General features: G+C 42.1%; 1 protein-coding gene across 3 annotated transcripts; it reads right to left on the minus strand.

The window, feature by feature from the left end:
* Positions 1-2,833: 2,833 nt before the first annotated feature.
* On the minus strand, positions 2,834-9,771 carry Cldnd1 (claudin domain containing 1). 3 transcript variants are annotated; one of them, XM_038346690.2, is made up of 6 exons: positions 9,664-9,757; positions 8,532-8,575; positions 7,997-8,306; positions 5,678-5,788; positions 4,371-4,508; positions 2,834-4,217 (listed from the first exon to the last, which is right to left on the minus strand). In XM_038346690.2, exons 1-6 carry the CDS (start codon positions 9,668-9,670, stop codon positions 3,997-3,999), a joined length of 831 nt encoding a protein of 276 aa, XP_038202618.1. In that variant the 5' UTR covers positions 9,671-9,757; the 3' UTR covers positions 2,834-3,996. The 3 variants fall into 3 exon arrangements, with proteins under 3 accessions (XP_038202618.1, XP_038202620.1, XP_038202619.1); XM_038346692.2 differs by having other exon boundaries at positions 8,532-8,582; positions 9,664-9,725; XM_038346691.2 differs by lacking the exon at positions 8,532-8,575 and having other exon boundaries at positions 9,664-9,771.
* Between the last annotated feature and the right edge of the window lie 296 nt (positions 9,772-10,067).

The raw sequence follows: 10,067 nt of genomic DNA on the forward strand, positions 1-10,067 counted from the left end.
GATAAAAGGCGACCAATTATTCAGTAATGCAAGCATCTTAAAAGTAAACACAAAGCAAATAGTCTCTATCTCATATTCCTAAACCTCGTCAACCATAAAGTAATATAAGCCAGAACTTGTTTTGTAGAAATTTATTGAAAGTATATAAATATTTGTATCTCAGAAAAAAATCTATTAATTCACTGAACAGCAAAAAGTCTGATACTGAGGTTAGTTGCTATGGTAACTTCTCTAAGGTAAAGAAGCCATTGTTATTCTTTATGGAATGTGTGATTTTTCATCACTGACCATCAAATAATGAACGTACAGGACACTGGCACTTAACTGCAATTGACCCAAGGAAAAAGTCCTCTCATTAGAACATGTGAACAAAGGGAAAAGAATTTCTACACATAAATAGATCCCCCTTGCTTCACTCCTTTTCTGAGTCATTATTCCCTTACGACAGCTGAAAGGAGGACAAAAGGCCCCACCCATTTGTCAGGTCAGAGCTGTATCCTGCCTGTAAAATACCAGTCTGTACCTTCAGAGCTAATTAGCTAGGAAGCTCCAAAGAGAAGCTTTGCAACCCAAAAATTTAAAGAAGTTTGCATTTGAATTGTAAGTTTACATGAAGATTAAGCATTGAAATGCTCTCATACCAAACTGGCTGTGTAAGTTTTAAGATTTGTGTGTGTGTGTGTGTGTGTGTGTGTGTGTGTGTGTGTGTGCGTGCGTGCGTGCACGTATGTGGTAAATTGAGTGTGGGAATTCCTGTGCTATGACACTCGGAGGGAGATAGGGGACAATTTCTGGAAGTCAGATCTTTTCTTACACCATGGGTTCCAGGGATTGAACTCAGGTCATGAGACTGGTGCATGAAAGAGCTTTAACCTGTTGAGTGTTCTGGCTAGCCCCTGACAAATACAAATTTTAACAGTACTAGCATGAAATTTGGTGTTGGTATGAAAACACTCCAATTTGGTATACAGTCAGGTCATTCTTCTGTCACATGGCTTGAATGTGTTCACCTGTGATGAGTTCCTAACCACAAATATACCAATATTGAGATTAATTACCATATGAATAGATAGCACACAGGGAGGGAGGAAGACCTGAAAAAACAGATTCTAGAATTTTTCTCCGTCTTCTATTATAGAAATTTCAGTGTTTTCATGATTATCCTTAAATTTTGCTGGAAGAGACACAGAAGATATTTACCCATACCATTTAATTATTAGAGCTGTAAAACTAGCTTTAAAGTGAACTTCTTAAGTTACTATAAAATATGTTCCAGAAAAATCAGGAATTAATATGACCTTGAAGGTTGCTTTGAAAAGACTGCATGGAAAGATTACTAGGATCTACCTTAGATTGGTCAAAATTGCTATCAGCAATTTCATATAGTTCAACTGGGAAGGAAAAACTACTACCATATCCTATGACCTAGCAAGCCCTATTGCATAGTCTGCTGCAGAAGAGGATGTCCTCAACTCTGCCACATGCATAACACGACCAACATACAGATGAAAGGCGCCGGCTCTCCACACTCAAAGGTGCTACTGGTGAGCAGGAACTGAGTCCAATCCTGACTTCATCGCCACAATGCTTGTTAAAGCCACAGAGAACTGGAGAGGCCGGAAGAGTCTGAAATAACGTCTTCACACAAAAAGCAGCGGCCAAAGATTTCCAAATGGTACCCCCAGATGGTCTTTGTTCACTTTTATCATGTCTACTTCCTACAGAAGTTGTTGAAGGCAAACATTAAGAATGGTTTGGGAATGGTGACAGCAAGACTGGAATCCCAGCTAACCTGGTGCCTGAAGTGAAAAGAACTGCAAGTTCAAGATTGGACAACTTAATGACACTATCTTAAAAATAAAAACAAATTAGTATGTATGATGTTGAACACCTATTTATAATCTAGCAGTTGCCAAGCAGAGGAAGTAGGGTCAGGAGTTCAAAGTCAGGCTTGACTAAACAGTGGACTCAAGGCCAGGTTGGCTTATGTAAGACTCTTATCCCGAAATATCAAAAACAAACAAGGTTGTGAATATAGTTCCATGCTAGCTCCCCTAGGATACCCAGGCCTTGAGTTTAATGCCCAATACAAAAAATAAAAGAGTAGGTAGAAACTCCAGTGACCAGCTACATCAGAAGCAACAAGTAATAAATGCTGACTTTGTTATAAGACAGAAGCTGACATTTTATTAATGCAGAACACAGATGTGAAGGGAGCACTGGTAGGTCTATGGCTGAAGTCTCTCCTCCTAGAACACAAAATCCAGTCATCAAATGACTGCTTAGGAAAAACTAGCCACATTAAATATAAGATGAAGAGATCCCAGACCTAATTCGGAAACATGTTTCATTGAAGACACTGGGTCTTCTAATGAGGAAAGGGCTTTTTTATCTAGTTTCCACAACAGAATGCAGTGTTTGACTGAAGAGCATCCCCTATAGGCTCACATCTCTGAGCACTGGTCCCCGCCGCTGCCTGGGGAGGTAACGAAACCTTTAGGAGTTGGTGCCTGCTGGAGGAAGCACTATTTTGGAGGGCGGGCTTTGAGCTTACAGCCTTACCCTTCAGTTCATTCTCCCTCTGCGTTTCCTGTCTGCAGATGAAGAAGTGATTTCTCAGCCTCCTGCTCCAGTAGCCTTCTGCCATCATGGACTCTGCCTCTAAACTGTAAGCCAAAATATACTTTCTGCCCTAAAATTCTTTGGTCATGGTCAACAAAAAGAAGCTAATATACAGACTCAAACACAGTACAACTCATCTCCTACCGTCATCCACGAAGATCCCCATTTTTAAGCCCAACATGCTGAGACCTAACGCAATTTACACACTCTCCACAATTTTCTTTTTTTTTATTTTTTAAAAAAAGACAGATTTAGGATTTGGTAAGAAATTACTGAGTTACATTTTTTTTAAATCTGTGAAGAGCTACAATAATGGAGTAAATAAATAAGATTTTTAAAGTTCAATGTTTACAGACATATTATAAAAAATGACTGAATCAGAAGACATTAGATAATGTTGATACACACCAGGAAGGAATTTGGGCAAGGAAAGGCACATCATTTCACCACAAGAAATAAAGACCACAGTTGGAAGTTAGTGGGTAGCCAGAGCTTTAGGTCTTGTGGTGGTGGGACCCCCAGCTCTGGGGGTCCCTATTGGTAGGACCTCCCATATAGTACTTAGCTGAAAAAAAGCAGTTGGGGAATTGACTGTGATTCTTTTCTGTTAAAAAGAAAGTACTCTTTAATAAGCCTGGTGTGTGGAGGGGAAGCAGCAAAAATTTACAATGGTTTGGTGACACTGAAATCCTAATGAATTTCAGATTTTTTTAAAAGAAAGTATAATGTAGCAAGATTAAACAGCTTTTTTCACTGAATTGGAATTTTGCAGTGAAAAGCTACAATTTCAAGTAAGCATCATTTTTCACTTTTTTTCCTTGTAGACAATCACAGTATAAACAGCTGCCATATTTTATCTCAGATGAAGCAATGTACCAAAGTCTCAGGACAAGGATGCTAAAAATAATTTCCCAATTTTATGTTCACGCATCTTTAGGAACACTGGTTCTGCCAGCTGACTGGTATCAACAACAGGAAAGTAAACATGAAGTTTCGCCAGTGATACCACATCTCACAGAGAAATGAGTCTCTAGTCAACACAGGTCCTACACTACGGAACTTAGCAGACACCAGCAGGCCCTGTGCTGGGTCAGTTTCCATTGCCAACGCTCTTTCACAAAGCTGGGCTGCATCTCTACAGCTCTGTCTGAACAATCTAGTAAAAAGACTGCATCACTCAAAGGAAGCCACATATATTTTAAGTGGTATTTACTGTGCATTTAGTGGCACTGTATATAAACAAAAGGGACTTTTAGGATAAAATGGCATATCCACAAAAATAAAATTTAAAGACAATTGCAAGGACGGCAAGGGAAAATCTCAATAGTAAAAAAAATATTAAAAACAACAATCATCAAGCAGGCTGCTGCCCATTCATGCCACGCGATAGGCCTTCATTAAGGTGTACTCTTTCCGGTTGGTGTGCGCAGCCCAGATGAAGAGAGCAGATGCCATGAACTGTAAGGGAGCCGAGACGCAGGCCAGGCAGAAGGACCATCCAAATTCTCCGGATACATTCTCGGGCAGCCCTAGTTTCTGGTGGAGTAGTTCAATGCCAGCAACATAACAACTCACAGTGCCCAGTGTACACAAACCTTAGGAAGAAAGTGAGAAATCAGCACGTGGCCGCACAACAGCACAGAAGCAAGCGTCTCAAAAGTGTGACAGTACAATGGCATGTGAATGTTCGCAAATTACAATTCCAATCCCTAAGAAGACAGGAGAATCCAAAGAACTGACTAACCCACCTGCAAGGAGATGGAGGATGCCCGTGGCAATGGTAGGATACAGGCTGCGGCAGATACAGGCACAAAGTCCAATCAGAGCCCCGAAGCACATCAAACCCAAGCTAACGAAAGGTAAAAGAAACTGGCAACGCCAAAGATCTAGTTTTAAAAAGGATAAAAAATTATTTCAGACCATTTTTCTACAATGGCAATTTCTTTCATATCCTAAGGGATTAACTAGAGCTTTTCTCGGAGGGTGAGAAATGAGTATTTTAATATCAAGGCCTTATTATTCCAATTTTTTCCTGAAAACAAATAAAGGGCCACTAAGGCAGTTAAATTACCATGCAATGTTTGCTATTCATATGCTTGAGTTAATCGTCCCAAAAGCCTACACTATTGGGTGCTACTACTATTTGGGGTTTTTTGTAACTGAAGGGACTAAAACAAGAGGCATTAGTAACTTATACAAATGAAGAACAGTGAAGAACCAAGATTTAAGTACTGTAAAACATCGTTTCCTTCTATAGACAGACAGAATGAAAGTGTCCGCATGATCAAAAGCAGGTGATAGCAAGAAAATAAACGGTGACGACAAAAGAGGACACGGTGGACACAGAGTGTATCAGGTTTAGTGGGAGATGTAAATCCCATAAATTCTCCTTTGTACTCATTTTGTTTTCTAGAACAGCATACAAGTCTTTATTTGTAAATATTATGCCTTCCCTTAAAACTCTGCTCCCAAATATACTCCTTTCTCTCATTCTCACTGCAAGGTTGAATAACTTCAAGGACTCCTTTGAAAACACCATCCTGAAAACTGTTGCTCAAGTTTGAAGATGCCATCTGACTGGCATTCTAACTATCCAGGGACAGAATGTGTGTGATACTGTTTGGTTTTTCCATCTACTCTTTGGCTGCTACTACTTAGGATTGGAAGGGTCTTGTCAACAGACCTGATATTGAGCCCTTGAGAGCTTGGGCAACTTCTACAGGTATGCTCATGTGGGCTCAGGCAATGGGAGCAGACATGACAAATACTTAAGTTTATTCTGTAAGCCTAATAAATTTCTCCTTCTTTGGGACCACTAAAACCATCTTTTGGAAATCAGGACTCACCCTCCACTCTATTAGCTCCCTCAAATGCAAATTAATTGAAGTTTACTAAGAATGTTTCTGACCTCCAAATAATATTAGCCATGGAACAGAGCTTACTGGATGCTGCTGGGAAAGTTACTTAATGCTGACACTGTGTACTAACATTCTAGAAACAGAGTTCAATCAAACACATATTCTTCCAACTGTCCTGCTAAGAGCCAAGTACTCACAGGTCCGAAGCAGATCAATTCCACTATTGTGGTTCCCAGGATCAACATATTTCTCCATGAACTGTTCATTTAGTGTGAAACTCATGCATTTTGTAACCACGTCAAATGACTCTGGAAAAAAACAATGACTGCAGGTTATTTTCATAAAAAACATGCCATAATAATCTCCTTCAGTAATTATCTTTTGAAGTCAAAGGTGATGCAGAAGACATTCCCCAGGACATACATAATCTCTGGCCCCCAGTGACACATAGGTCACTCTGTTGCCATCTCTGAGTCTCATTGATTTAGACAATAGGAAAAAAAAAGGTAATAGTTAGAAGATATGTTAGTAATGAAGAAAGTATATTAGAAGACTGGGAAATATGGACAGGAACACAAATTCTGAAGAATTCTGATCTTCTCCCCTAAACTTATTATCCCAGCCATAGTCCTCAAGAGGTGACACGTCAACCTCTCTAGGTTCTCAGACAAGAAATTTCAGTCATTCTTGTCCATATACATGACAACAGAAAATCCTTAAAACAGCTCTTCCTTCGAAATATATGCAAGATCCTGCTGCAACCCAAGTTACTATCCTGGTCTGATTTACAATGATCTCTCACCTGCATTACAACAGCCTACTAACTGATCCAGAGCTGACAGCCCTGCATGGGGTTCCTGTGTACAGATATCACCCAGAGTGAACAGGACAGGTCTCTCCTCTGCTCAGTGTCCTTCCTCTCAATGCCTCTCTACAGTCTGCAAGGTGTTCAGAAAACCTAGTGTCCTGCATGAATTGTCCCACTCCCACCTTCCCAGCATATGCTTCCGTGTCCTCTAAGTAGAACTGGAGGTTTTACAATAAACCTGTGCTCTCTTGCTTTGCATGTTACTTCTATTTTGCAAACATGGTATAAGACCATCATTTTAGTATATGGTAAGTCAAGTGTATTCTGCTAGATATGATTGTTGCATGGAGGGGCCCGCTTGTTCTTTCCAGGCGTCCGGCTAGCTTAGCCCCCAAATAACCACACAGAAACTGTATTAATTAAATTACTGTTTGTCCCATTAGCTGTAGCCTCTTATTGGCTAACTCTCACATCTTGATTTAACCCATTTCTATTAATCTGTGTATGACCACGTGGCAGTGGCTTACCGGGAAAGATTTAGCATGTCTGACTCTGACGGCTCCATGGCAGTTCTCCCGGCTCTGTCCTTTCTCCCAGCATTCAGTTCTGTCTTCCCTGCCTACCTAAGTTCTGACCTATCAACATGCCCAAAGCAGTTTCTTTATTAACCAATAAACGCAATACAAAGACAAAAGGACCTCCTACACCATATGAATACAATACTTTCCCAGTACGAGGTCAAAGAAGTAAATATAAACAAAAATAAACTGGAAAATGTTTTTACAAAGAATGCTAAAATTTCCAATTTAATACCTGCCAATTAAAATAGTTGTGTTAATAAGAATGACTGAAGAAGCTGGACAGTGGTAGTGCACACCTTCAATACCAGCACTTGGGAGACAGAGGTAAGTGGATCTCTGTGAGTTCAAGGTCAGCCTGGTCTACAATACCTAGTTTTAGGACAGGCTCCAAAGCTACAGAGAAACCTTGTCTCAAAAATAAATTAATAAATAAATAATAAAGGATGGAAGAATAAATCTGAGAAACAACTTAAGATTTTTTTCCTGCAGTATCTTTTAGCTTATTAATTCTCTATAATTGTGCAAGTCTTATATACATACAGATTTAAAAGCAGAGTTGATCAAATTATGTTCTCTAAAATACAAGGCAAATGATAGAAACCTACTATATGTAGCTAATCATTGGTTTGGGGCTTGTTTGGCTTTTCGAGACAGGATTTCCCTGTGTAGCCCTGGCTATCTCAGATCTTGTTCTATAGATCAGGATGGCCCCAAACTCAGAGATCTGCCTGCCTTTGTCTCCAAAATGCTGAGCTTAAAGGCGTGCACCACTACCGCCTGGCTAACATAGCTAATTGTAAGAAAACAATCAACTCTAATTTGTTGACTTGATTTTGAATACCACTTCGTCCACAAATTATCAAATACTTAAAAATCTTCAAACTCACAACATGTGAAATGAATAACAAATTTCCTAACTAGTAAGTATGAGGGTTCGAGGCTTTCCCAAAATTAAAAAGTTACGGTTCCAACTGATATCAGTGAGGACAATGGGCACGCACAGAAGTTGAAGAGAGAAAATGGTGGGAGAAAACAAACACAGATTTCTCAAGGCACAGCCCTGTTTATGCATCACCAAGTAATGATTATTAAATCATAAAGGAAGGGGAAACGGAAATGAAGACTACCTGTCCTTTCTGGCGGAGCATACCAGTACGTGCTTTTGGGTACCGTGATACACCGTCTCCACAGTCCCATCGTGCCGTTATATCGGAACAGTGCGTCATTGTAAGTCTTTTCATCTGCCTCATCACCAAGGAAGTCATCCCAGGCTACTTTATTCGAATCACTTGAATTTTCTTGAATCGGACTTCGATATTCATACCAGAAGTCTGTGCCTATGGAGGCTGCCATGTAGATGGTGGAAATGAGGCTAAGCACACAAGCAATCACAAACGCTGTAGCAAAACGGTTATCCATTCTGGCATTCAGACTGCTCTGTTTAAGTCGAAGAAAGAAGGAAAGTTAGACCTCAAGAACAAATAGGAAGATAACTTTTCAAAAAACATCGCAAACCACCCTTTATCCTGTTTCCCATCCCTTCTTTTTTTTTTTTGTAAGGCAATGCATTTATCATTTTAAAAATTTACAAACAAAAAAGGCAAATGTTAAACTTAAAACAAAACTCATTCTCATGAAAGTACTTATCGAATGCTCACATACCCAGGATGCTACGGAGACAGAAGTCTTGGTCTCTAGTCTATCACCTGCATACTAAAACAGACAACACTGAAATGGACATACACATTACAGATACAAACAACAGACATGCCCGTGGTCAGCAGTGTAGCGTGCACATATTAACTGCAGGTTGAATTTTTACAGACGCTACAAAATGTTAAGTGCTTGGGTCTGGTGAGAAAAAGACGGAAGAAAAGGAAACTAGGACCCATCTGCTCTTTGGTGGGAAGGCTTCCAAAATAAGGGCAGGAGTGAGGAGTTGTTTGAAAATCAGAGATGAAGGTGTTAACCCGAAGGGAAAGTTTGTTTTAAGTGTATGCCATAGCAAAGAGACCAATAACATCGTTAGGTATCAATCTCCCCCAATCCAATTAAAGCTAAGTCAAGCTTCCTGACACAGCTTCTTACTCTCCCCATCCCTTACATTTCTAGCCTCCTAAACTGCAATCCTCCTCCCTAAATCCTAAAGTATAGCATGTATCCATAAAAACTACACGATCCCTACTCGCAAATAGAAAGGTGAGTTAGGCAAAATCTGAACACTCCCTAGGCGTGGACAGGGCTCCGCGGCAGTAGTAAATGGCCGCGGTAAAACGACTCAAGGCGGATCACGCTGAGTCAAACCCTGCCAAGTGTATGTACACCGTGACCACCGTGACCGCACCGAACCCCTCACAGAAGCACCCGACAACAGGCTCACAAACTGGGGAGCAGAGTTTGGAAAATGAAAGTGACTCAGGAAAGACCGGGGAGACTGCAATAATCAACAATAATAACTCAGTAACTGCGGTTCGTGATTTGATTTTCAAAAAAATCTCGTCCATCCTGGTGCTCTCGGATGACCTTAAAGGCCGGGCTCTGGAAGCTGCGCCTACCGCGGTCACCCTGGGCCTGTGGTACAGCAGCGCCTGACATGGGCAGGCTGAGGCTGGCTGGGCTGGGCTGGGCGGGTGCCCTGGGTACCCGAGCCCAGCCAGCCCCAGCCCCCTCGGCCCAGAGACCCGCCCCTCCCGCCCCGCCCGCCCGCCGCTCCAGCCTCCCGGCCGGGCCGCGCCAGCAAGGGGACCTCTCTCCACGCCGTGACCCGTGCTGGCCCGCGACCCCGCGCACTCACCGCCCATCCTCTCACTCCACCGGCTTCGCCCTCCAGCTCCGACCACAGCACCCTACTCTCCCCGCGCCTCCTCTGACGCACTTCCCTGCAGAGCCCGCCCCCTCCATAACTCCCGCGCCTCCGCCTCCGCCTCCACCCAAGGCCGGGCCAAGGCGAGCCTGGGCCGTGGGGTCTTGTGGGAGTTGTAGGAAGACCGGAGGAAAAGCTGCTAGAGGCAGCGGAGAGCATGCCTGGTGCCGCGCGGGGCGTTGTGGGGAATGTAGTTCTTTCTGAAGGCGGAGCGCTACGCAAAGCCGGGTCCTGACTGAGGGATTATTACACCTCAGAAAAGGAGGGACCAAGCTCCAAAAAGTGAAGGGGGAGGGTCTTTGCTCACCAATAGTCAAAGACTCTGATTGATGTGA

Source organism: Arvicola amphibius, chromosome 10, assembly GCF_903992535.2.
Source record: "Arvicola amphibius chromosome 10, mArvAmp1.2, whole genome shotgun sequence".
Classification (NCBI taxonomy): domain Eukaryota; kingdom Metazoa; phylum Chordata; class Mammalia; order Rodentia; family Cricetidae; genus Arvicola; species Arvicola amphibius.

Coding starts and splice junctions, on each gene's coding strand:
- Cldnd1 (XM_038346690.2), bottom strand. Junction 5,789..7,996: donor TGCTCCGCCAGAAAGGACAG/GTAGTCTTCATT, acceptor GTTTTTTTCCAG/AGTCATTTGACGTGGTTACA. Junction 4,509..5,677: donor AATTGATCTGCTTCGGACCT/GTGAGTACTTGG, acceptor TTTTAAAACTAG/ATCTTTGGCGTTGCCAGTTT.